The sequence below is a fragment of the Myotis yumanensis genome, unplaced genomic scaffold, assembly GCF_028538775.1.
Source record: "Myotis yumanensis isolate MYYU_CA2020_CCGP unplaced genomic scaffold, mMyoYum1.0.hap1 SCAF_23, whole genome shotgun sequence".
Lineage (NCBI taxonomy): Eukaryota > Metazoa > Chordata > Mammalia > Chiroptera > Vespertilionidae > Myotis > Myotis yumanensis.
Genome location: NW_027223774.1, coordinates 9,345,034 through 9,370,445, shown reverse-complemented (window position 1 = coordinate 9,370,445; position 25,412 = coordinate 9,345,034). Strand labels below are relative to the sequence as shown.

The following is a 25,412-nucleotide window of genomic DNA, read 5'->3' as shown; positions in this document are numbered from 1 at the left end:
TGGGCCTGGGCTGCCTGTCACTACTTGAGCCAGTTAAGCAGAGACGGGGTTGAATCATGTGGAGATTAGCAGATCATTCATGAAAATCTGCTCTACACACCCCCACCGCCCCGTAAGCCGGCTGCTTATATTGGGTAGAAGGACAAAGATTGCACGGGGAAGTAGGAATTACAGGTCTGGGGAGGTAGGCAAGGTATCATGGCTACAGGTTACAGGTGACGTGGGCCGGGGGTTGGAAAGGGTGGGTACCTCCTGGTGGTTACCATCCAGGACTCCATTGTTTCGGCAACACGGTTGTTAATCTTTCCGTGATGATCGGCAGTTCTTGGATAAGGAAATGGACCGCATTCTGAGGTTAACTACCAGGTGTATGTGGGGGAGTGTGTGTGTGTGTGTGGGGGGGGGGGGGTGTTACAACTCCCAGCCAGCTCAGAATATGCTTTCTTTAATCAGAACAGAACAATTACAGTTAACACAGCATGATTTTTCTTATAACTGTAGCTAGTCCCCACTATTCTATTTCTGCCCCTAACAGAGCCATTGGTTCTTGTGCATGTATTTAACAAATACTGATTGAGCACCTGCTCTGACTCAGACAGACCTACCCACCGTGGTTGTGGGGCTAACGTCCCAATAGGGCAAAGAAAATGAGTGCAGGGTGTGTCCGGTGACATGGGACAAGGGAAAGGGCAAAGCAGGCTTACAACGTGGGGAATGCGGTGGGGAAGGCTTTGCCTGGGTGTGTGAGCAAAGGCCGAGTGAGGTGGGGCATGAGCCATGTGGGTATCTGGGGGGAGGGTATTCAGGCTCAGGGACCTGCCAGTGCAAAGGCCCTGGGGCAGGAGTGTGCTTGTCCCGGGCATAGGGAGGAGGCCAAGGCAGAGAGGGAATCGGGCTAGATCTGTGCGGCCACAGTGGATCTGTCTGAGGCCAGCGGCCGGAAGCAGCTCTGGTACATAGGGGGAACAGACGGCAGGGAGCGGGGAGAGGCTGGGGCAGGCGCAGTGAGGGTCAAGGCCAGGAGGGAAGGCCGCACTGGTGTTCAGGGGGGAGATGGTAGCAGGCCCCAGGTGATGGCAGCTGGGGTGCTGAGAAGTGATTGCAGGGACTCCGCAGATATTTTTTTTTTTAACCAATACTTTTTTTTTCCTTTTATTGAATAAGATATTACAAATGTGTCCTTATCCCCCCAATGTCCCCTCATCCCCGCCATCCGCAGACATTTTGACAGCCGACACATTTGCTGGGACGGGACTGTGGGCAGTGAAAGGCCAAGGTCACATGACTGGGGGCGGGGGCGTCCAAGGAGAAAATGAAGAGCTCGGAGTGACCTCCTCGGCCTGTGTCATTGGTTCTGCTTGGACCGGGTTCCAGCCCCAGCTCCTCAGTCCGTCTTCCTTACCTGTGAGAACTGACCCACTGCAGCCTTCCCCGGCCAGGCGCCCTCCGGGGCTGCCGCCAGGTGGCGCCCCTGGCCTCAGACAGATCCACCCCAACCCGCTGTCCCCCTCCAAAATTTTCTTTCACTTTCGATCTCTGGCTGTCACCCGGCCTGGCCCCTTCCACATGCAGCTGGGAATGACTGGTGCCGGAGGATAAATGGGCTCTGGATCCCCGAGGGGCGGGGCGGGGCGCCCCTGCTGGGGCTGAGGGAGGAGGAGTGGGGGTCGGGTTCCTGGGCCCCTGCCCGGGGAGGGTTCCGGGGATCGGCTGTCGGGGTTCTTAGAAGGGGAGACGCGGAGTTTTCACCGTAACTGGGGCGCATGCAGGAAGCCCGTGGGAGAAGGAGGCGGAAACTTGGCCACATCAAGGGGCAGGGGAGGGGCAGGGAGGTGAGGGGCGGGTGAGGAAAGGGCTGGGGTGTGTCAGCCCCAAACCTGCTCTTCTGTCCTTTCCAAGATCTGGCCACAGGCATGAGGGGCCTCCGGCGGAGATGATAGTGTTGGCACCAGCCTGGAGCCCAACTGTGCGTATACCTGGGCAAGGTGGGGGACAGGCAGTGTCATGATGGGCAGATAGGTGAGGAGATGCAGAGAGCTGGAGGGAGATGGGCAGGGGTGGAGGGAGATGGACAGGGGTGGAGGGTGATGGGTAGGGGTGGAGGGAGATGGACAGGGGTGGAGGAGATGGACAGGGGTGGAGGGTGATGGGTAGGGGTGGAGGGAGATGGACAGGGGTGGAGGGTGATGGGTAGGGGTGGAGGAGATGGGCAGGGGTGGAGGTGATGGGTAGGGGTGGAGGAGATGGACAGGGGTGGAGGGAGATAGGTAGGGGTGGAGGGAGATGGGCAGGGGTGGGGGAGATGGACAGGGGTGGAGGTGATGGGCAGGGGTGGAGGAGAGAGTAGGTGTGGAGGAGATGGGCAGGGGTGGAGGACATGGGTAGGGGCGGAGGAGATGGGTAGGGGTGGAGGAGATGGGCAGGGGTGGAGGTGATGGGTAGGGGTGGAGGGAGATGGGTAGGCGTGGAGGAGATGGGCAGGGGTGGAGGACATGGGTAGGGGCGGAGGACATGGACAGGGGTGGAGGAGATGGGCAGGGGTGGAGGTGATGGGCAGGGGTGGAGGGAGATGGGCAGGGGTAGAGGAGATGGGTAGGGGTGGAGGAGATGGACAGGGGTGGAGGTGATGGGCAGGGGTGGAGGAGATGGACAGGGGTGGAGGGAGATGGGCAGGGGTGGAGGAATGGGCAGGGGTGGAGGAGATGGACAGGGGTGTGGGACATGGACAGGGTGGAGGAGATGGACAGGGGTGGAGGAGATGGGCAGGGGTGGAGGTGATGGGCAGGGGCAGAGGGAGATGGACAGGGGTGGAGGACATGGGCAGGGGTGGAGGAGATGGGCAGGGGTGGAGGTGATGGGCTGGGGTGGAGGACATGGGCAGGGGTGGAGAGAGATGGGCAGGGGTGGAGGGACATGGGTAGGGGTGGAGGGAGATGGGCAGGGGTGGAGGTGATGGGCAGGGGTGGAGGAGATGGGCAGGGGTGGAGGGAGATGGGCAGGGGTGGAGGAGATGGGTAGGGGTGGAGGGAGATGGGCAGGGGTAGAGGAGATGGGTAGAGGTGGAGGAGATGGACAAGGGTGAAGGTGATGGGCAGGGGTGGAGGAGATGGACAGGGGTGGAGGGAGATGGGCAGGGGTGGAGGAGATGGACAGGGATGTGGGACATGGACAGGGTGGAGGAGATGGACAGGGGTGGAGGAGATGGGCAGGGGTGGAGGTGATGGGCAGGGGTGGAGGAGATGGACAGGGGTGGAGGGAGATGGGCAGGGATGGAGGAGATGGGCAGGGGTGGAGGAGATGGACAGGGGTGGAGGGAGATGGGCAGGGGTGGAGGAGATGGACAGGGGTGGAGGAGATGGGCAGGGGTGGAGGTGATGGGCAGGGGCGGAGGGAGATGGACAGGGGTGGAGGACATGGGCAGGGGTGGAGGGAGATGGGCAGGGGTGGAGGGACATGGGTAGGGGTGGAGGGAGATGGGCAGGGGTGGAGGGAGATGGGCAGGGGTGGGGGAAATGGGCAGGGGTGGAGGAGATGGGCAGGGGTGGGGGAAATGGACAGAAGTGGGGAAATGAGCCGTTGGGGAGAGGGGCAGGCGTGGGGGAAGACACGGAGGGAGGTGGGTAAAAATGGGCAGAAGGGACCCAGAAGAAAGGAGAAGTGGGAGAGATGAGCAGATAAGGGCAGAGGGGTGGGCAGAGAAGAGATCTGGGCAGAGCGAGAGAGACCTGTCGCTGGGCCAAGTTGGGGGCAAAGGAGACCAAACGCTGGACGGTATCGGCCAGAAGCAGAGGGTCAGAGGTGGGCAGACCTGAGGCAGATGGAGGAGGGGCCGGAACCGAATGGCCTGAGCTGGGAGAGGAGGAAGGGGAAGAGGCCGGGGAGGGGGGGAGGGGTGCGGAGCCAACAGGGCCCCCTCCCCGCAGACCTCCCTGCTGCTGCTGCTGCTGCTGCTGAGCCCCGGCCTCTGTGGGACCCCAGACTGCTCCTTCCGCCACAGCCCCATCTCCTCCACCTTCGCGGACACCATCCGCAAGCTGGTGAGCGCCCTCGCCAGCCCCCGCTGCTGCGGCTGAGCGGAGTCCTTCTGTCCCGGCCGCGGTCTTTGGGGCGCCCTGTCCCCCTCTCCCAGGTCCCTCTCCATAGTGCAGCCCAGCTGAACCCGTTTTCTCCCGCAGTCAGACTACCTGCTCCAGGATTACCCGGTCACGGTCGCTGCCAACCTGCAGGACGTGAGTCACTGAGGGGAGGGGCCGGGATGGAGGTGGGGAAAGCGACTCTGGATGCACATCGGGGACGGGGCTGGTCTGCCATGCCTCAGACCCGGAGTCCAGGCGCCCAGCCCCTCCCCCCTCAGACACCCCCCCCCCCCTCTGCCCACGGGCCCCAGAGCTTGGCTGTCTCCCCAGGACAAGCTCTGCGGGGCCTTCTGGCGCCTCGTGCTGGCCCAGCGCTGGATGGGGCAGCTCAAGACCGTGGCGGGGGTCCCAGATGGAAAAGCTGCTGGAGGCCGTCAACACCGAGATACACTTTGTCACCTTATGCGCCCTCCAGGTCAGCCCTGAACTTGGGGTGCGGGTGAGGGGGCGGGATGCCTTCCTAGGGAATGGGGAACGCAGCTCAGCCTGGCCTTATGGAGATTCCTTTTGTCCGGAGCAACTCAAGGCCATGGAGCCGGTTGCTGGGGAATTGCATTCCTCTGAGCCCCCAGGACGGCGAGGGAGCTGGGCCCGTGCGCATGCTGGGCTTCCTTCTCAGGCCCCGCTGCAGGGCGGTGCCAAGGGGTTCTCGCCCCTAGCAACCAGGAGAAGGAGGGGATCTAAATGCCCTCTGACTAGACCTCCCTGGGCCCTGTCGCTGGGCGTTGCTAAGGATGCTTCCCCCTAGCAACCAGGGAGAGCAGGGGCCCAAACGCTCCCTCTGAGACCCAGGCCTCCCTGGGCCAGGTTGCTGGGGCTGCCGGGTGTTGCTGGGGCTGCCGGGTGTTGCTGGGCAGGGAAGGCGCCGGGCCTGGGGAGTTGCAGGGGCTGATTCGGTGGTGACGTCTCCCTCCCCTGCCCCCAGCCCCTCCCTAGCTGTCTTCGCTTCGTCCAGACCAACATCTCCCACCTCCTGCAGGACACCTCCGAGCAGCTGGTGGCCTTGAAGCCCTGGATCACCCGCTGGAATTTCTCTGGGTGCCTGGAGCTGCAGTGTCAGCCGGGTAAAGGCTCCCAGCCCTCCCAGCCCCTGCGCCCCCACCCTCAGAGCCCCGCCTCCCTCTGCACCGCCCCTCAACCCCAGCTGCTCCTATGGGCTGCATGCCTTCGGGCATGTTCCCCTAAGTTCATTCCCCTCTCTGGGCCTCAGTTTACCCATCCCAGAGAAGGGACGGCAATCCCTGCCTGTTTCTCCAAGGCAGCCCCATGCCATGGAAAGAGTGTGTGGAGAGCCGTTTGTTAAAGTGTCTATACTTTCTAGTAACCATTTTTTAAAAGTTAAAAAAAAAAAAAGCCCTGGCCGGTTTGGCTCCGTGGGTGGAGCTATGGAATGTCTGCCCACAGACCGGAGGGTCCCGGGTTCAACTCCAGACATGGGCATGTACCTTGGTTTCAGGAGGCAACCAGTCAATGTGTCTCTCTTACACTGATGTGTCCCCCTCCCTGTCTCTCCCCCTCCCTCCCACTCTCTCTGAAAAACAATGGAAAACATCCCTGGGTGAGGATTCACAACAGCAAAGCCCTGGCCCCTGTGACTCAGTAGGTTGGGCGTCGTCTGGTACACTGAGGTCACCGATTTGATTCCTGGTCAGGGGTCAGGGCACATGCCTGGGTTGTGGTGCTGGACCCCCCATAATGGGTGTGCAGAGCAGCCGATCAATGTTTCTCTCTCACATTGATGTTTCTCTCTCTCTCTCCCTTCCTCTCTCTAAAATCGATTTTTAAAAATATTTTTAAGTTAAAAAAAGGTAAATTCGCTCTTGTTCAGGATATTTATATTCTGCCACCTTATCATGGTTTTATTCAGTCTTTTAGTCCTTGTAAAGTTTGTCTACTGGATCTGTCAAGTTCTGAGAGGGATATTTTGTTTGTTTGTTTTCTTTTTGAGAGAGATATTTTTAAAAATTCTCACTCTAGGTTGATTTTTCTCAATTCTTCCCCGGATTGCCAATCTTTCTCACACCTATTGAGCTTTGTTTGTCATTTGTATTTACATTTATGACTACTGTATTCAATTGCTCAACCAGGTTTTTATTCTTCTTTTTTTTTTCCTTTTGTTTTTGGTAATCCTCACCCGAGGGTTAGAGAGAGTGGAAGGGAGGGGGATGGATAGAAACAGATCGGCTGCCTCCCGCACGCCCCCTACTGGGGATCAAGCTCACAGTCCAGGCATGTGCCCTGACCAGGGAAATTCTTGTTGTTGTTGTTTTTGTTGTTCATGTTCACCCAGGACACTTTTCCACTGATTTTTAGAGAGTGGAAGGGAGGGGCAGAGACAGAGATAGAAACATCGGTGTGTGAGAGAGACACATCAATCAGTTGCCTCCCGCCACTCACCTTGACCAGGGCTAGGGATTGAGCCTGCAACCGAGGTACGTGCCCTTGACTGGAATCCAACCTGTGACCTGACCCTTCAGTCCACAGGCCAATGCTCTCTCCACTGAGTCAAACCTGCTAGGGTGCAAATTCGTTGTTTTTATAAGGAAAAACTGTTACTTAACAGAATGCAACCTATGGCTTACAACATTTTTAAAATATGTTTTTATTGATTTGAGAGAGAGAGGTAGAAACATCAATAGAGAGAAACATCAACATCGATGGGCTGCCTCCTGCACGCTCCCTACTGGGGAACAGCCTGCAACCCCAGGCATGCACCCTGACTGGAATCGAACTTGGTGCATGGGTCGATGCTCAACCACTGAGCCATACCAACTGGGCTGCAAATATATATATATATATATATATATATATATATATATATATATATATTGCAAATATATATATATATATATATATACTGCAAATATATATATATATATATATATATATATGTTTAATCCTCACCTGAAGATATTTTCCCATTCATTTTTTAGAGAGAGAGGGAAAGACAGAAAGAAACATCCATGTGAGAGAGACACATTGACTGGTTGCCTCCTGCACAAGCCCCGACCAGGGCCTGGGCCAGGGAGGAGCCTGCAACCGAGGTACATGCCCTTGACCGGAATCGAACCCAGGACCCTTCAGTCTGCAGGTCGATGCTCTACCGACTGAGCAAAACCGGCTAGGGCTGTAAATTATATTTTTATAATATTATTTAGTGAGCACTAAGTAGGAGGTTCTAGGAATAAATAAGACAGATAAGAGTCCTTGCACCACATTGCAGCTCACGGACTATCGGGGAAAGAAGAGGAAGAAACCAATCCACATAGAAGCACTGGAAGCATTTGTTCTAAAACATGCCGCCTTCCTGTGTGCCAGACACCGAGCCAGGCTCTTTCTCCTGCACTCGCTTAGTTTCTGTGGCAACCTTAGGACGTCGGTATAATGATTATCCCGTTTTATAGATCAGGACACAGGCACAGAGGCCAGCAGCCCACCGAGGTCACCCAGCAGCACCAGGAAGGCCTTTGCCTGGCCTGGCCCTTCTCCTTGGTCACACCGGCTCCTCTCTCCCCTCAGACTCCTCCACTCTGCTGCCCTCAGTGAGCCCCCTGGCCTTGGCGGCCACAGCCCTGCCAGCCCCACAGGCTTCTTTGCTGCTCCTGCTGCTGCTGCTGCCTGTGGCCCTTGCACTGCTGGTCGCTGCCTGGTGCCTGGGCTGGCGAAGGAGGAGGCGGAGGCCCTGCCCTGGGGAGCAGGTGAGCCAGCAGGGTGGGCAGAGGGGCTGGGGGGGGCCTGGGGGCTGGGGGGGGGCTGGGAGTGTCTGGAGGCCCAGTTGCCCCCCCGCTGTGGCTGACCCTGTGGGGGCCAAGGTGGCCCCGCCTCCAGTCCCCAGGAGCACTGGCTCCTCAGGGTGAGTCTTCACCAAACTGAGGACCCTGGACTGTGTGTGCGTGGAGGGCTGGGAGCAGTGGAGCGTGGGTCGGGTTGGATGCAGGAAGCCCCTGCTGGGGCCATAAGGGGACAGACTGGAAGAGAGAGACTGGAGGCCAAGGAGGTTGGGGAGGGTGCAGTGAGAGAGGACAAGGGCCGAGCCAGGCTGGGACCAGGGGGATGGAGAAAAGGCAGGGGCAGAGTCAGGGATCAGGCTGCACACTGACAGGCTTGGGGGTGGCACAGGCGACCAGGGTCTGGCCCAGCGACTGGGTGGACAGTGGGAGCCTGGGGAGACAGTGAGCTCAGCGGGAATCTGTGGCAGAAATGGCTGCCTGGAGCGTAGGGAGGGGGCCACCTTCACAAAGCCCTGCCGCTGTGAAAAGGCTGAAAAAGCTCGGGGTGTCCTGGTGACTTTGGCTAGCCTGGGCAGGTGTGGGTGGGGTTTGAAAAATGCCACAGGAAAATCCACGCCCCCAGTGCCTGGCAAGGAAGCTGAGACTTCCTGCCGAGGGCAGCAGCGGCTCTGGTGACAGAGCCAAGAACCTGGGAACGGGTGTGGGGCAAGAGGTCAGCGGGTCAGGAGAAAGGAAAGAGGGAGGTTCCCGCCGGTTCCGGACAGGCCCAGAGGGATCCAACTAGAAACATGCGTCTGTCATCGCGTGCACACACAGTGCCTCGGTGACCTGGGCCTTGTGCCGAGGTTTTCCGCAAATTCACTCCCTTATTGGAGACGCCCGTGCATCATCCCCGTTTCGCAGAGGCTGAAGCACAGGCACAGAGAGGTACGGCATCTGCCAGAAGTCACACAGCTCGTGAGTGGCAGAGTCGAGATGTGACTCCGGCCCTTGTGCCTTTCACTCTTCTGCCTCAGTTTCCTTATCTGTACAAAACACCAAGAATAGTCCCACCGCAGAGTCGTCCACAGGTAAAGAGTGACACACGCAGAGCCCAATAGAAACAGAACACACGCCACACAGGGTTTAAAGTTTTCCAAAAGGCCTATTAAAGAAAAGAAGACGCGGGTTACTTTAAAAATTTCATTCCACCCTGTGTATCCAAAATGTTCTTTCAAGACGTCATCAACATTTTAAAAAAACGACTAATGGTATGTTTTACACCCTTTTTTCATACCGAGTCTTCCAGTGTGTGCGGGAAATCCTTGATCCGGCCTTAGGTCTCATGAAAGGTGCAGCAGCAATAGTAGATCCGCTTGCTCGCGCTGTTTGCAACGTACAGTTTCCCCACATCTGGATTCGAGGGTCAGTTCCTAAATTTAATGATTTTCATGTCAGCGCTGGCCCCCGAACAGTTATTCGTTAGTTTTCCGTGAAAAGTCATGCACTGGGAGAAGTTTCCTGCCTGGTTTGCCCCTGTCCACCTGTTTTCACGCTCCCATTAACCACACTGTTGAGATCAAATGAGGTAAAATGTGGAACTCAGGTGCGCTGACCGCGCGGGGGACCGGCGGTCCCGAGGGCGCAGGCGCGGAGCACCCCGCGGCGCGAGGCCCCAGCACGTGCGCGCGGGCCGGGCCGGAGCCGTCGGCGCTGAGGTCTGCGCCTGCGCCGAGCGCGCCGCCGCCCCCTCCTCTCCGCGGCCCCGTGAGGCAGACGCGTCTACCCTCCCCGTTTACAGGGAACACCGAGGCCCAGAGCGAGGAGCCAGCCGCCCGAGGACACAGAGCCGGGACCCGGAGGACGTCAGCCAGAGAGCCGGCCCTGCCTCGGCGGCACGGCCCCCGCCACTGTGTCCCCGGGACGGAGGCCGCGCCAGCTGCCGGCGCCGGCCCCCGACCCGCCTGCCCCGCTCTGTACAAAGCCCTCGTCCCCTGGAACTTGTACATAAATCATCCTTTTCTACCAGCTCTGCTCAGGCCTGTCTGTTGGTGGGTCGATTTGGGTTGGAGGCTTGGGCTTTCAGATGGTGCGATTGTTCATCCAGGGCCTGTTTTCTGAGGCTTCCTGGCCCCCCCCCCCCGCCCCGAGTCGGAGCCAGCCCAGCCCTCTCCGGGCTCCCGGTCCATGGGGGAGACGTGGGACACGGGCCGCCTCGGTACAGGGTGCTATGCGCTCTGATGGGGCAGCAGTGAGAACCCGAGGAGGCACCTGGCTCAGTCGGCGGGCCACCACATGCCCTGCAGCCTACTGTCGCTTGAAGGATTGACCGCGCTTCCCTACCGCGCCGAGCAGTTTGCGCGAGGGAGAGGCACAGTCCCTCAAAAACATGGCGGCCGAGGCGGGACGGCCCTCCCCGGTCCCGCCCCACGTGACCGCCCGCCCCGCACAATCATGGCCGCTGAGGTCCTTTGGGAACCATTCCCGGATTGGACGATCCGAAGACGGCCCGCCTTCTAATGGGACCTCAACACGCATGCGCACGACCGTGGCCAATGAGACGCCAGAAAACTGTTCGCGTAGGCCCTGTGGCGTCATTTCCTCCGCCCCTGTTGCAAGGGATAAGAAACCCTGCGCCAGGGCTTCCTCCTTTCCCAGGCGGCTGCCGAAGATGGCGGAGGGGCAGGTGTGGGCTCCGCGCGGGCCGGGGCGGCGAGGGTCCGGGTGGGGTCCAGGCGGGAACGGGGTCGCATCCTTTGCTCCTTCGTACGTGTGTAGTGACGCTTTAGCTTGGTAACTGAGCAAAACGAAGGGAAAAAGGGCTGAGGAGGTTCTGTAACGGGGAAACGGAGATACTGGGACTGTCTTTGTGCCCGGGGCTGGGTAAATGCGGCATCGTTCCTCCCCGAGGGGCGGCGGTGGAGACTTTCAGCCCAGGAAGAGCTGTTTTTAAAGCTGTTTTGTTTGCCTTGATCTGGGCTGGTCCTTGGGGGAGATGGACCCGTGTGTTTCTAGCGACCGGGAAGCACGTGGGAGGCGGCTGGGAAGCCGAGGATCGGCCAAAATGGAGGGTCCTTTCATTTCTCCCAAACGGCCTCGTCGGCTCTCCCGTGGGAGTGCCAGTCGGGCTTCCTCTGCCTCTCGGGGTGTTTTGGCCCGAAATCTTCAACAGTGGGTCCAAGAGCTCTTGCCTGCGGGGCTTTCAGGAACAAATTGTGTTTTTTTCCTGCTTTGCTTTTGGGTTTGATGAGTGCTTTGAAATGCTATGAAAGCAGAAGACTGATTAAATGCTCCTTTGTCCTTAAGCACTTGGCCTCCAGTGAAGGCAGCAGAAGCTTCGCCCCGAGTGCCCTGGCCCCTGTGTAACATGAAGCGGGGAGGGGGTTAGGGGGCCCTGGTGGGCTTCCTGCGACGGGCCTGTGGTGACGGAAAACCACGCTGGGAGCCAGACCAGTGGGAGTCCCCTGAGCGTGCCCGGCCCAGTTTGCATTGTGTTTTCTGTAACAATGTTTCTGAGGCAGATGTCCTCATCTTCCAGGTGAGGAGGTGGAAGCGCGGAGAGCTGCAGATCTTTGCCCCAAGTCACAGTGTCAGGAAGTCTGGCTTTAGATTCTGTACCTTTCTGCCTTCCAACAGTCACCACGTATATAACCAGCACTCCATAGAGTGGGGACTTTGACCCTTGATGAAGAAGCTATAATCTGGGCATAAAAACTCCTGCCCTTCAAGCGGCCGAGATGTGAGAGGAGTTCTTACCCCGCTCATTGAAATCACCATTTGCTATTTTGGCCTCGTCTGTGAAGTGAGCCTTGGGTCCTAGGTCCTAGGTCCGGTGCCTGGATAGGAGGCACCCTGGGGGATAAGGTGTAACAGACAATGAACTGGTTGCTTGGGGTGGGGAGTCGGGAAGTTCGGGGTGACTAAGCCCTCATCTGTCTTCAACAGGTCCTGGTGCTTGATGGCCGAGGCCATCTCCTGGGCCGCCTGGCGGCCATCGTGGCCAAGCAGGTACTGCTGGGTAAGTCTGCCCTGTGCCCACCGCCCTCCAGACCTGAGGTCAGACCGGCGGTCCGTGATGAGCAGCAATCACCATCTTTCGTTTGAGTCTCACGACCATGAGATCAACCCCATGCACCGCTCTGAGACCTGCCAGCCACTCCCTCCCCTGGAGGTGGGGGCTCTGGGGTTAACATTTTCTGTTGGCAAATTCATTTAACCGTGACTGTAGCTCTGTGACCGGGGCCAGGGGTTCCCCTGCTGGGCCCTTGGCTGTCTTGCCCTTGTGGTCTGGTCCTGACCTGGGAGGATCGCCCTTTGGTTCCTCAGCAGTAACTGGGCAGGGGGTGGCTGCTTGGCCTGAGCCCCCCACGAGTCCCTCACTGTTCTTCTCTCTAGGCCGCAAGGTGGTGGTTGTGCGCTGTGAGGGCATCAACATTTCTGGCAATTTCTACAGAAACAAATGTAAGTTGTGGCATGGGAGTAGGACGAGAGAGGTTTGATGTGTGAGGTGCTCAGGCTCCATAGACCCTAAAAGCGATCCCCCCAGTGGTTGGAGGTGCTAGTTGGAGATTCAGAATAGGCCCTTGGAAGTGGGTGTGGGAAGAAGCTGGTGTTTCCCTGGGGACTATACAGCCTCACGCTCTCCCCTCTCCTCAGTGAAGTACCTGGCCTTCCTGCGCAAACGGATGAACACCAACCCGTCCCGCGGCCCTTACCACTTCCGAGCCCCCAGCCGCATCTTTTGGCGGACGGTGCGAGGTGAGCTGGGCCTGAGGACCGACCGCAGGTGGGGATGGGGCGGGTGGCCCGTGATGAGGATTTCTCCCACTCAAGTTCGAGTTTCCCAACCATGAGATGACTCCACATGCACTACCATCTGAGGCCACCGGTCTGCCTGCCTGGTGATGGGGTCTTGGCGAGCCCCTCTGAGCAGGGTTGCTGTCCCTCTGCCCACAGGCATGCTGCCCCACAAGACCAAGCGAGGCCAGGCTGCCTTGGACCGCCTCAAGGTGTTTGACGGGATCCCACCGCCCTATGACAAGGTAAGCGAGACCGGGCCCATCCCAGCATCCCTGTGTCTGGCGTGTCCGTGATGATCCCCGATTACCTACATTGTTTGAGCCTCATGAGAACAGCACTGGCTGAGACACCTGCCCCAGCCAGCCTTCTTCCCTGTCTGTCCCTCACTCCAGGTCCCTAAGCCCCTCTCCTTCTCTAACAGAAAAAGCGAATGGTGGTTCCCGCCGCCCTCAAGGTTGTGCGTCTGAAGCCTACCCGGAAGGTGAGTTCCGGGTTACGTGGAGCAGACTGACGTGGGGGACTGAACGTGGGGTCCCGAGACTGGCAGATGATGGTTTTTTCTCACGATGGTCTGCGGATGCCACCTGGGCACTGCCGAAAATGCCAATGGCTTAGCTGATGCCAGGAGGAGCAGGGGAGCCCCTTACACGGGGGGGGTGGAGTGGGGGGTGGGTGTGTCTTCTGATTTAAACTTGGATCCTTTGAGAAGTCTTCAGCCCCTCCCCAATCTAGGCTCCCATTTATTTACAATTTCATTTCCCCCCACCCCAGTTTGCCTACCTTGGGCGCCTGGCTCATGAGGTTGGCTGGAAGTACCAGGCCGTCACAGCCACCCTGGAGGAGAAGAGGAAGGAGAAGGCCAAGATGCATTACCGCAAGAAAAAGCAGCTCATGGTGAGTGCAGGGGCACCGCACACCTGGGCAGTGGGACCTGGGTCCCTGGGAAGGGGTGGTCACAGGCAGCAGCCACTGACCACAGCCTGTTCTAACCCCACAGAGGCTACGGAAACAGGCCGAAAAGAACGTGGAGAAGAAAATTAACAAATTCACAGAGGTCCTCAAGACCCATGGACTCCTGGTCTGAGCCCAATAAAATTGACTGTTATTCCTCATGCTTGGCCTGGCCTGCCCTTCCTCCATCGCCGCCCTAGGATGTGGGGAACCCCAGGGGCTGTTCTGGGGCCACAGGCACCTTACCTTGGGCCTTAGAAGGCTGGGGACACAGAAGGGACCTTAGTCACTGCTGTTTAAGAAAGGCCTTTTAAAAGCTTGGCATGGCCCTGTCAGTTGGGCATAATTTGCCTGTGACCTACTCAGAGTTTTAGGAAATGAGCAGCTGGAACAGCTGGTTCCCTTTCAGGATTTATAAGCTGGAAAACTCTCTAAACTTCTCACATGATACTAGACCGCAGCTGTTAGGATGTAGCCAATGCCTGGGGGCAGGACGGACCTGGTGTTGTGCAGAGGGATTTCAGATGCACAGACAGGACGGCAGCCAGTCTCAGGCATCGCACTTGCACGTTCCTGTACCTTGTGACCAGAAAATGAATAAATTATTTTTAAAGAAATTTGGCGTCTTTGCCGTGTGTGTCTGCAACGGAGGCAGGCCCTTGGGGGCTGGCCACAGATAAATGGCTAAATTCCTAACCCGTTAGTGCATGGGAGAATTAACCTTTAGAGATTGACCTACCAACAATTTACTCAAACCATTGTGGTGCCTGGTGCCCCAATTGACAGAGCCGTCTACACTCTTCAGCTGCAGGGTGTGGAACTGCCCCGTTTTAGAGCCACCCCCTTTGTGGGACGAGGGCTACTTCACTCCGGTCATCTGCCACACTTGTTTTGGGGGAAGAAATGGGCAAGAAACATTTGCATGTGTGGGGTGTTTACAATGGAAGTGGGCATGTTGGATCTGCCTGGGTGCGGACCTGAAAGGGTAGATGAACAGGTGGAAGCCCTCAGGTCACCTTTGATCACCTCCATCAGGCCCGTCTCCCTTTCACTGAGGAGGTTTAGGAGGAGTCACCTGATGCAGAGCCAAACCCAGAATTCCACACAAGCCCTCGGGTTTGATGAAGGAAAATCTGTCCTGGAAAAGAAGCTGAATTCATGCAGCCCCTGGGATTGGTGTGCAACATTTAGAAATAATTTCCTAATTCAAGTCAGCATTCAAATGCCCCTCGGCACAAAGGGAGCTAGTAGAGGATAGTTCCCAGGCAAATCACAACTTGCACACCCTGCCATTCTATCCTGCACCATCTCCGAAACATCCAAGATCTCAATGGCTTAGGTTTTCTCGATCTAACATGGGTGTTTACACCTCCCCTCCTTGGTTCCTGGGATCTGCCTCCAAAAGCAACTGTAGCTTAATTCTAAAATCTGACAAAACTTACAGCAGCACAATCCCACTGAAATCACGATCCATTAAAACACTTTTTTTTTTACTTTATTTTTTTAAATATGTATTTTATTGATTTTTTACAGAGAGGAAGGGAGAGGGATAATCAGAAACATTGAGAGAGAAACATCAAATAGCTGCCTCCTGCACACCCCATACTGGGCATGTGCCCGCAACCAAGGCACATGCCCTTGACCAGAATCGAACCTGGGACCCTTCAGTCTGCAGGCTGAAAGCTCTAGCCACTGAGCCAAACCAGTCAGGGCACCACTTTCCACTTCAGAAGACACCAGTAAGATGACAAGCCACAGACAGAAAATCCTTGCAAATCTCTTTGAAGGACTTACATTCCAAGTATATATATTTAAAAACCTCTTATAATGAGATAAGCCAAATGAAAATTAGGCAAAGATTTGAATAGACATTTCACCAAAGAAGATATATATACAAATGGCCAATAAGCACCTGAGAATAGACTTAACATTCAACACTAGAGAATGAAAATAAAATCTCTGGGTGGACAATCATGTAGCACAAATTCGAGAAATCAAAGCTCCAGTTCCGTCTTGCTCAACTACCCACCACCAAAGCATGTGGGCACACCTGTCCAGTCCATGGGGGTGCCATAGGGAGGGTCTTGGGGGTTTTTTTTGTTGTTTTTTTTAAAATATATTTTATTGATTTTTTACAGCGAGGAAGGGAGAGAGATAGAGAGTTAGAAACATCGATGAGAGAGAAACATCGACCAGCTGCCTCCTGCACATCTCCCACTGGGGATGTGCCCGCAACCCAGGTACATGCCCTTGACCAGAATCGAACCTGGGACCTTTCAGTCCGCAGGCCGACGCTCTATCCACTGAGCCAAACCGGTTTCGGCAGGGGTCTTGGGGTTTTATTGTTTTTTTAAATAATGATTTCAGAGAGAGAGAGAAACATCAATGCCTCCTGCACGCTCCCCCCTCCAACCAGGGATTGAGCCCGCAACCCGGGCATACACCCATGATCAGAATCGAACCCAGACCCTTCAGTCCACAGGCCGAAGCACTATCCACTGAGCCAAACCCGCTAGGGCAGGAGGGTCTTGTTTTAATAGGCATTTCTGTGCTCAGTGGGGACGGCTCCAGATCAAATAGTATTTGCATTTTTGTTATGAAATGCTGGGAAACTGTGTGAAATCTGACAGCGTTGGCTGAAGTTTATTATTGGACACCAAAGCTGTTTACGATGCAGGTGAAAAATCAACCCAGCCATAAAATAGGTAAGTGAAATACAAATGAGGGCCGGGGGGGAGTGGGGGGGGGGGGGGCAATCAATGTACTGCAGGAAGGAAAGGAAAGAGTTAAAAGTTAGACGGGGAAAGGAGAGAAGCTGTTTGATGAGACTGTACATGCTGTTTCCTATTGTGGGTTGTGCTCAAAACGCTGAAAAGCTAAGGACCCAGCACCCTTGCAGAGTGAAGCAGTATTTCTTCTCTCTGCTTTTCCCTTATCACCAAGATCTCCCCAGCCACCCTGAACACCTTGCAAAATATTGAGCATTTTAAACACCAGAGAGGAAATCACACCTAATCGCACCGCCTGGCGATGTAAACCGCTGGGCACGCGTTGTTAGCTTTTTTCTAAGTAACGTTTATACAGGTTAACACTCATTGTTGATAACAACGGTGGGCCCTGCCTTAAAAAAAAAACAAAAACCCTAATATCATAAATACTTTACAAGTCGTTCAAAGTTCCAGGAACTACGTGTTTTTTTTCTACAAAGAAAAATTATAAAGATAACACAGGAGCTCTAAAACAGAAAGTCCCCGTTAATGCTATCCCCAAAAGGACAACCACCACCAATAAAAAATGTATCATTGAAAATTCACAAAGCTATCAAGTGTAAAACAAACTTAAATAAGCTTTCAAATGACATTAAAAGTCTATAGTGTTAGGTTAGGTGGCTCAGGAGGCGGCGCAAGAAATAGAGTCCAGTGAATCAGAAAAGAAAGGAAAGGAAAGTTTATTCTGCGTCCCCGGGAGACCCACGTACCCCCAAAGACAGGGCACGTGGATTCACACCAACATGGAGGGGGGCGCTTTTTTTATACTGCGGTTGGGTGAGGGGTTGGGTGAGGGGTGGGGACATGAGCTGAGGTATTCAGTTGAGGAAGCTTCAGCTGCAGGGGAGTATGTGGATTCAGGGAGAAGAAGCAGGTATCTGTGTCTGGCACGTTGACTTGTGAGAAATCCCAGATCTGTGAGAAATTCCAGGGGGAGTCCATTGTCTCATCCCATGTCTGTATGTATCTATGTATCTGATCCTGGGCTCTCTCCGACCTAACATCCCGGCCTTTTGGTGATAAGGGACGGCGACTCTCTGACTGCTTCCAGCTGAACAGGGACGACGAGGGGGGGTGGTGGTTAAAGGCCAGGGTTAGGCAGAGGCAGGTCGGAGGGGAGCCGAGTGTAGGGATGGAGCAGGAGCTGATTCACAGTCACATCTCCGCGATCCGGAAGCAGATGAACTTGAGGAGGCAGGGGGCTAAGAGAAAAAAGACACAGATGAGAATCAGGGGCCCTATCATGGGCAGGACCCAGGTAGCTAAGGGGCTTTGGAACCAGCTGAAAGGGGAGTTGTCCTGGAAGTGTCCTGCACGTAGTTCTTCACTCAGCTTAGTCAGGGTCTGTACATTTTGCTCCACTACTCCAGACTCATTGATGTAATAACAGCATTCCTCCTGAAGGAATATGCAGGTTCCTCCTCTTTCTGCAGTCAGAAGGTCTAAGGCGCGCTGGTTCTGTAGGGCTACTTGGGCTACTGATGTCACTTGCTGCTGTAGGGAGGCTAAAAGAGACAGTAGTAGACTCCAGGGCTAACTGGAGCTTGTCATTAAAGTACTGAGCAGTGACCAAACTGTTCCCGAGGGCCCCCCAGTGAGGCCTACTGAGGCAGTGATACTCACCCCTAACATGACAGGGAGGAAGGCAGCCCGGTGCGTCTGGGGGCGGGATGGAGGGAGCAGCCAGGCGAGCTCCCACTCTCCATACAAGGTTAGTTGGGGAACTACTGTGACCACGAAGCAAGGCCCGGGGTCAGGGGTTCATGCAGTTGCTTAAGGTGCCGTTGCACCAAGAGAAGGTACCTGGTCTGGCCTTGGTGAGACTGGATGCAGTGTGGTTTCGGGTACAGTTCTAAATGACTTGTCCCCCAGTTACCGTATTACTGGTCTGGTAGCATATCCATGGGGGCAGGGTGGGCTCTGGAGTTTCGGGTTCCCAAAGGGGAATACCAGCCATGGGAGGCTGACATTCACCTTTCCCTTGGGTTCTTGGAGAAGTCATGAGTGGGACGGCAGCCAGCAAAGACCTGTCTGGGTTTCGCTGCCGGGTGACTTGTTTGCCGTTCTGGTAGTGGGTTTCAGGGACCTTGAACCTCCACACAAGAGGGTGGGGTGTGTGTAGGTTGCTCAGGGCCTGGAGGAGAAGGAGGAGGGGAGGGCGGTTAAGGCAGATGTTAGTGGGGCCCAATACATCACATTTATAGAAGTCATGCTGCTCCGGGGTCCTCTTGAGTCTGGAGAGGCAGTGCCAGGACAGGTCGCCAAGCAGCTTGGCCGCGGTGGGGGCTGTGAGGATTACAGCATGAGGTCCCATCCACGTAGGCTCCAAGGCTTGCAATTAGGTTCTTAAGGAGGACCGAGTCACCAGGGTGAAGGGCTGGTCCTGGGAGTCCTGGTCGGTTGGCTCTGGCTTGGGCAGAAACCTGTTCTCATGTTCTCGGAGCACTTGCCTGGGTAAAGGCAGATATGGGAAATACGTACCCAGGGGAGGGGGATCAGTAAGGAGACGGTGGTTGAGCAAGAAGGGTCAAAAGGGCTCAGGAAGGTGGGGCTCCTTGGTGTAGCCCGGACTTCTGGTTGGGGCCATGGGCAGGAGGTCCGGTCCAGGAGCTGCGAATTTCTAGAGAGAGTTTAGTTAGATGGTCCAATAGGTTGGAATTGAGTGGCTATGATGAGGGTTCGAGCCAGTGACAGACAAATCCAGAAGAATGTAGAGAAGGGATTGATGTTAGAGAGTAGATGGAAAGTTGTGTTGATGAGGGTGGACATAGGAGTAGGTCCAGGGTTTGTAAATAGAGAGTGACACTAGAGGATTTCCCATCCCAGACAGTAGAATTGATGACTCCCTCATCATTCCGTATCTGTTTCACCTGAAAATATGAAAAACCTGAGAAAAATTGGAGGGTCGCTTGCCAGGTAAGAGCCTGTGAGGAATGATGAGTCATCCGGTCCTGGATGGTGTCGGAGAATCTTCTTCGGGGATGGTGGGAGGCACTCGGTGAGAGGAAATGTTAGAATGCGCTGTTATCCAAGGGAAAATGGAAGGAGCAGTGGAAGCCAGGGACCTGGAGGCTGGAGAAAAGGCTGGGAGGGAGGGAGCAGGTCGCGCAGCCTGTTCCCAGGCCTCTAGCCGCTTGGATTTTAAAACTGCCGCATTTTTCCTTTGGGAAGGGTGGCGGGGGGATGGGTGGAGATTAGAGCAGTTTTCAGTTCAAAGGAGGAGACAGTGTGGAGGAGATAAAGAGATAAGGCATTCACGGCGGAGACAGAGACTGAGCTAGGCGGAGACTGAGCTAGGCGACTATGGTCTGGGACAACTGGGCCCCATGACAGGACGCATGGCAGTGGAGGATCGGTGTCCCTGTAAAGGGAGGGGGCCAGGAGTGGAAGGAGCAGGGAGGCTGAAGGGCAGAGTGGCCGCTAGGATGGTGAGGATATCTCGTCCTAACAGGGGCACGGGGCATGAAGGCATGACTAAGAACGAGTGGGTTATAGGGCTATGATGGAGGCCAGGAAGGGGTCCGGTGGCCAGAGGGCAGGTGGATTTGCCGTCAATACCCATGTCCGAGATTTTGGAAGGATAAAGGGGCCCTAAAAAGGAGGGCAGGACAGAGAAGGCAGCCCCCGTATCGACCGGGAAGGTGACCCACTACCTTCATTGTGACCCGAGGCTCAGCGAGGGTGAGAGGGTGATCGGAGTGGACGAGTCCGGGCGTCTTCAGTCTTCAGCCAATCCTAGCATGGCCAGCGGTGCATCATGGCCCGGAAGGGCGACCCCACCACGTTGAGACGTGGAAGGCTCGCCACTTTTCCAGGAGCAGTCACTCTTCCAGTGACCATTTTGACCGCACGCCGGGCAGGGCTTGGTCGGAGCCCGGGGCTGGGGGCACTGCTTTGCCCAGTGGCCTTCATTGCCGCATTTGAAGCATTGTCCGGTGGCGGCTTTCCTTTCGTTGCACCCACACCGCTCACAGCCCCCTCGGGGCCATGGCGGCTGCCGTCAACCTCAGGGCCACTAAGGCGTGTCTGCAGGTCCACCTTCTGTGGAAGGCAGGCTTGCCATTCTGACTGTGCCAGCTCCTCACGGGCATTAAGAACTTTCAAGGCCATTTTTCACTAGATCTCGGACCTGGGTTTGAGGACCAATAAAGACCTTAAAGGTCGGGTTTAGAGAGTGGGGGCATAGATTCAGCTATGCCCTCAGTCCGCTGCTTCCCTCAGGGGTAGAATGGGCGCAGGAATGGAAGAGGCTGTTCTGGAGCTAACGTTCTCAGGATTTGGGCTCTAGGGGAGAAGGAAGCTGCTTGTTAAAAGGGTCTGAAGAGAGCTGAGCTGCAATCTCTTGCAAAGGGAACTGGCCGGACAGTTGTGAATTTAAAGTGTTGGCAGTCATGGGGAAGGAGATTCGGCAGAGCGCAGTGGAAGGCGGGCAGTTAGAACTTAGAGAGGGTACTGCGTGGGGTACAGGTTACTAAGGCAGGCCTGTAAGGGGAGGGGAGAGCGCAGGAGAGGTGGCCTGGGTGGGCGTGGGAGAGGCACTGGGATTCTTTGATGCATACAGTGGGGTTGGCGGAGAAAGACACCAGGTGCTTCTCAATTGCAGTTTAAAGTCGCAACTTCCCAGAGGCGGGGCAGAACGAAGGCTCAGGGACAGAAGGAAGGTGGAGCCTGTGGACGCCTTTTGCCTACTGGGGAGGCAGGCAGGGGCGGGACGGAGTTTCCAGCAGCGGCTATGGCGTTAGCGGCTGCGGCAGTGCGCGGACGGACTGACTGCGCGGCAGCAGAGTGCAGGGGCATGGGGTTGTAAAAGGCGGTTTGAGTTTCCGGCTGCCGCGGGGCGGGCGGAAGAGGGGAGGTGGGATCAGGAGGCGGTGGAGAAGGCGTGGCTGGAGGAGAGTCCAGCAGGGAGGGAGGAGGGGAGAGTGTGGTCGGACAGGGGCACAAGGCCGGCAGGAGAATGGGCGGCTTTTGCCAGGGGAAGTTCGCGGTGGTCTGGTGAAGGGGAATGGGAGAACACGGAGACAACGATGATGATGGTGACGGCGCCGGCGCCGCCACCCACACACAGCACATGAACCCACCCCCACACACACAGCGGGCTCGGTGGTGCACGGTGGGGGAAGCGCAGGGACAGCCCGGAGGGAGGATGGACAGAGCGAGGAGAGATGGCGGAAGGAACTTTGGGGGAGGGACGGGGAACGCAGAGAGATGGAGAGAGGCTGAGAGAGAGAGACTGAGAGAGAGAGATGTGGTCACATTTCCCAGTTTGCTGGCAGAAATTACTGAGATCGGTGCGACGGTAAAGTCAGGGTCCCGTTTTCAGACTGAGGCCATGCTACGTTACAGGAAAAGGACGCAGGTCCGGGACAGGCCCCGTGTTTAGCCAGATTGGCGAGCAGACACCCTAGAGGTGTGCTCAGGTCAGGTTTGGAATTTGGATTCCCCGTGCTCGATACCCGTGGCCTGTAGCGGGGCTAAAGGCTGGCGTCCCAGCGGTTTAACCCACGCTACGGACGGACGGATGGACCGTGGGTGGGGCAGAGACGTCTCCCTGCCTTCCCAGGTCTGAAGGAGCCTTCCTGGAAGGTTCCGGAAAGGGCAATCCCTGACTCGGCCGAGTTTTACAGACAGAGATGCCGGAGGGCGGGTGGCCACATGGGACCGGCACGGGGGCGGGGCGGGACTCACCGCTGATGCTGCCAAACTGGGAAAAGTTGCTGAGCTGAAGAAAAGAGGTCCTGATGGGTCCAGAGCCAGGAGGAGGGAGAGGCGGGCACCCCGAGCCGCGGAGGGACGGCCAAATGGAGTGCTCGCGCCACCCGGGTTTCAAGGCACCAAATGTTAGGTTAGGTGGCTCAGGAGGCGGCGCAAGAAATAGAGTCCAGTGAATCAGAAAAGAAAGGAAAGTTTATTCTGCGTCCCCGGGAGACCCACGTACCCCCAAAGACAGGGCACGTGGATTCACACCAACATGGAGGGGGGCGCTTTTTTTATACTGCGGTTGGGTGAGGGGTTGGGTGAGGGGTGGGGACATGAGCTGAGGTATTCAGTTGAGGAAGCTTCAGCTGCAGGGGAGTATGTGGATTCAGGGAGAAGAAGCAGGTATCTGTGTCTGGCACGTTGACTTGTGAGAAATCCCAGATCTGTGAGAAATTCCAGGGGGAGTCCATTGTCTCATCCCATGTCTGTATGTATCTATGTATCTGATCCTGGGCTCTCTCCGACCTAACATATAGCATTAATATTTCATATATCCTGTACTGCCCAACGTGGTGGAGGCTGGCTCCGTGTAATTTTAAATTTAATGAAATTAAAGGTAAAAGTTCAGGTCCTCGGTGGCTGAGTTGGAAAGCGCAGACATTTCCATTGTCGCAGAAACCGCGCCGTTACGGACAGAAAATCAGCAGAAGGGTCTGGGGGTGAAACGGGACACAAGAGAACGACTTTCACTGAAAAAGCGCAGGAGCAGCACCCGCCCCGCACAAAGTTGGCGGCGGCGCCGCGCAGGTCCCAACACTTCACGAGCTCCCTCCCCGCAGAAAGATGGCAGCCACCTCATCCCGCTCGAGCCCTGTACGGACACCGCCACGCGGTCCCCAATGCCCACGTGATCTCACGGCGCGCAGACACCCGACCGCCTCCCTGTAACTCTCGCGATAACGTAGGCGGGCTCAGGGCTGGCCGCGCCTTCCCAATGCGAACCAGCGCGTCCAGACAATGGGTGGCTCAACTATCGCGAGACTGTACCCGCCCCGCCTCTCCGCCCTCCTCCATCATGGCGGCGTCGGTGCAGTCTCCCAATCACCTGCTTGCTGAGAGACGTCGGTCAATCAGAGACGCGCCCAAGGCACCGCCCCAAATCGTGCTACTCGGTCCCCTATTCGTCACTTCCTCTCCAGTCCCTGCGCAGTCGATAAGGAAACCCGGACGCCGCTGTGGCTTTCTTTTTTTCAAGCGGCCGGGAAGATGGCGGACATTCAGGTGCGAGCTCGGGCCCTCCCGGGCCTCAGGGGCGTGTCCGGGAGAGCGGGACCCCGCGCCCCAGTTGGGGAGTTAATTCGGGGCGCCCCAGATCTCCCGGGGGCTAATTCGGGCAGAGGGCGCGTGCCTGCGTTATTTGCATTAGCGCCTCCTCAGTCCCGGGGGCTCCGCACTGGGAAGTCGTGTACGTTAGATGAGCAGTGGATCCGGGTGGATGTCTTTGTGTCTTGGACAGTAATCCTTCCTGAAAGGTGTCCGAGGTGCCATTCTGCCTCCGGGTTCTAAGCAGTGAATTCTGCAGGCGGCGGGAAGTGTTTGGGAGCGTAAACGATGAAGTGACCCCGGGTTAGATTTCGGTCTGAATTGGAGGGACATCTGGGGTCAGAGTTCTCGGAGGCGATTCTGGGGGAGGGGGTCCTGGGGGTTCCGGGAACGTCTCCAGCCCGGCTGCGGCCCACTCCGGCCTCACCAGCTCCCTCGTCCCCGCAGACGGAGCGAGCCTACCAGAAGCAGCCCACCATCTTCCAAAACAAGAAGAGGGTCCTGCTGGGAGAGACCGGCAAAGAGAAGCTCCCTCGATACTACAAGAACATCGGCCTGGGGTTCAAGACGCCCAAGGAGGTAGGACCCCCGGGGAGGAAGAAGCGGACCCGGCTCCGCACATGTGCCGGCCCAGCTGCCCCGCCGCCCCGCCCACGTCCGCGTGTCGCCCGGGGGCTGCTGGGAATTGTAGTTTGTCTCTGAGGCCGCGCCCCGCTGTTCTTTCCAGGAACTAGCTACTCAAGCCTTACTTTTTTTAAAAAAATATATATTTTTATCGATTTCAGAGATGGAGAGAGAAACATCACTGATGAGAATCATTGATCGGCTGCCTCCTGCACGCCCCCTCCTGGGGGGGATCAAGCCCGATAGGGCCTTTTTTTTTTTTTTTTAATCTTTATTGTTGAGAGTATTATAGGCACCCCCCTTCCATTTTTTTACCCCCAAGCCTTACTTCTTTTCCTTATCCCTCCAGGCCATTGAGGGCACCTACATTGACAAGAAATGCCCCTTTACCGGTAATGTCTCCATCCGAGGGCGCATCTTGTCCGGTGAGTGGGGCGGTTGGGGGGCTTGGGTTCAGATTTCTGGGTCTGAGGGAAGAGGGGCTGGGGACACTCCTGGTTCCTGGGCCCGGGCAGGTGATGTCTGTTTTCACGATGGTCTTCAGATGCCGGTGACAGGCGCTGCTGAGAAAGCCAGTTGGCAGAACTGATGCCACAACCAAGGTTTCTTAATGCTGCTCGGCAGCTCCCAGCATGCCCTGGGCTGCCTGAGGCTCCCTTTCCCAAGGAGCCTGACCCACAACCTCCCCTCCCCAGGTGTGGTGACCAAGATGAAGATGCAGAGGACCATTGTCATCCGCCGAGACTACCTCCACTACATCCGGAAGTACAACCGCTTCGAGAAGCGCCACAAGAACATGTCAGTGCACCTGTCCCCCTGCTTCAGGTGAGCACTGTGGGCGGCAACCCGGGCCAGTCCCCCTGCCCGGCGCGGGGCGGGGGCTGCACTCAGGTCTGAGTGACATGGGACACCCTAGGTGCCTGTGGAGGCAGTAAACTGAGGCCGGGGGCGTGGGGAGGCTGCTGCAAGTGAGCCTCCAGATTTCCACAAAAGCGGAGGTGTGTTTGGAGCATCTTCTGTACAGTATTGGGCCTGGTGCCTCGCTCAGAGCTTGTGCTCAATCAATAATGACAGAGGGGCGGCTGGAACTGGAAACTGAAGCTCGGCTGTGGCCTCGGCCTGGTGACCACAAAGGAGGCTCCCGAGGGGCAGCCTCACGCCCCCTGTCCCCCCTGTAACATACATGCTGCCCCCTCCATAGAGATGTGCAGATCGGCGACATCGTCACCGTGGGTGAGTGCCGCCCCCTGAGCAAGACTGTGCGCTTCAACGTGCTCAAGGTCACCAAGGCCGCCGGCACCAAGAAGCAGTTCCAGAAGTTCTGAGCTGGCTACCTGCCCCACCCCAACCAAATAAAGTTATTTTCTCAGTCACAGCCAGGCTCCCGATGTCTGTGGCCT

The 25,412-nt window shown here is 56.5% G+C and overlaps 3 protein-coding genes, 1 long non-coding RNA gene and 5 other non-coding genes across 9 annotated transcripts; 8 read left to right on the top strand and 1 right to left on the bottom strand.

The window, feature by feature from the left end:
* Positions 1-406: 406 nt before the first annotated feature.
* Positions 407-9,874, top strand: FLT3LG (fms related receptor tyrosine kinase 3 ligand). Its single transcript, XM_070402014.1, is given in 9 exon segments — positions 407-1,585; positions 1,900-1,966; positions 3,924-4,037; positions 4,176-4,229; positions 4,407-4,478; positions 4,480-4,551; positions 5,062-5,200; positions 7,656-7,834; positions 9,648-9,874. Coding segments are annotated over 8 exon segments (873 nt in total). The 5' UTR covers positions 407-1,585; positions 1,900-1,933; the 3' UTR covers positions 9,858-9,874.
* Positions 7,853-10,246, bottom strand: LOC138999794 (uncharacterized). Its single transcript, XR_011469452.1, has 3 exons — positions 10,118-10,246; positions 9,144-9,279; positions 7,853-9,011 (listed from the first exon to the last, which is right to left on the bottom strand). It is a non-coding gene; the product is annotated as an uncharacterized lncRNA (long non-coding RNA).
* Positions 10,247-10,487: 241 nt separating this feature from the next.
* RPL13A (ribosomal protein L13a) lies at positions 10,488-13,758 on the top strand. The gene is made up of 8 exons (XM_070401612.1): positions 10,488-10,532; positions 11,792-11,864; positions 12,242-12,307; positions 12,503-12,604; positions 12,803-12,888; positions 13,068-13,127; positions 13,418-13,540; positions 13,644-13,758. The coding sequence occupies exons 1-8, from the start codon at positions 10,518-10,520 to the stop codon at positions 13,728-13,730; spliced, it is 612 nt and encodes a 203-aa protein (XP_070257713.1). The 5' UTR covers positions 10,488-10,517; the 3' UTR covers positions 13,731-13,758.
* On the top strand, positions 11,912-11,995 carry LOC139000423 (small nucleolar RNA Z195/SNORD33/SNORD32 family). The gene has a single exon (XR_011469600.1). It is a non-coding gene; the product is annotated as a small nucleolar RNA Z195/SNORD33/SNORD32 family (small nucleolar RNA).
* On the top strand, positions 12,648-12,732 carry LOC139000422 (small nucleolar RNA Z195/SNORD33/SNORD32 family). The gene has a single exon (XR_011469599.1). It is a non-coding gene; the product is annotated as a small nucleolar RNA Z195/SNORD33/SNORD32 family (small nucleolar RNA).
* LOC139000424 (small nucleolar RNA SNORD34) lies at positions 12,930-12,997 on the top strand. The gene has a single exon (XR_011469601.1). It is a non-coding gene; the product is annotated as a small nucleolar RNA SNORD34 (small nucleolar RNA).
* LOC139000425 (small nucleolar RNA SNORD35) lies at positions 13,189-13,274 on the top strand. Its single transcript, XR_011469602.1, has one exon. It is a non-coding gene; the product is annotated as a small nucleolar RNA SNORD35 (small nucleolar RNA).
* Positions 13,759-23,239: 9,481 nt separating the features above from the next.
* Positions 23,240-25,387, top strand: RPS11 (ribosomal protein S11). Its single transcript, XM_070402616.1, has 5 exons — positions 23,240-23,346; positions 23,836-23,967; positions 24,362-24,437; positions 24,708-24,837; positions 25,214-25,387. Exons 1-5 carry the CDS (start codon positions 23,332-23,334, stop codon positions 25,335-25,337), a joined length of 477 nt encoding a protein of 158 aa, XP_070258717.1. The 5' UTR covers positions 23,240-23,331; the 3' UTR covers positions 25,338-25,387.
* Positions 24,523-24,610, top strand: LOC139000426 (small nucleolar RNA SNORD35). Its single transcript, XR_011469603.1, has one exon. It is a non-coding gene; the product is annotated as a small nucleolar RNA SNORD35 (small nucleolar RNA).
* Positions 25,388-25,412: the final 25 nt, after the last annotated feature.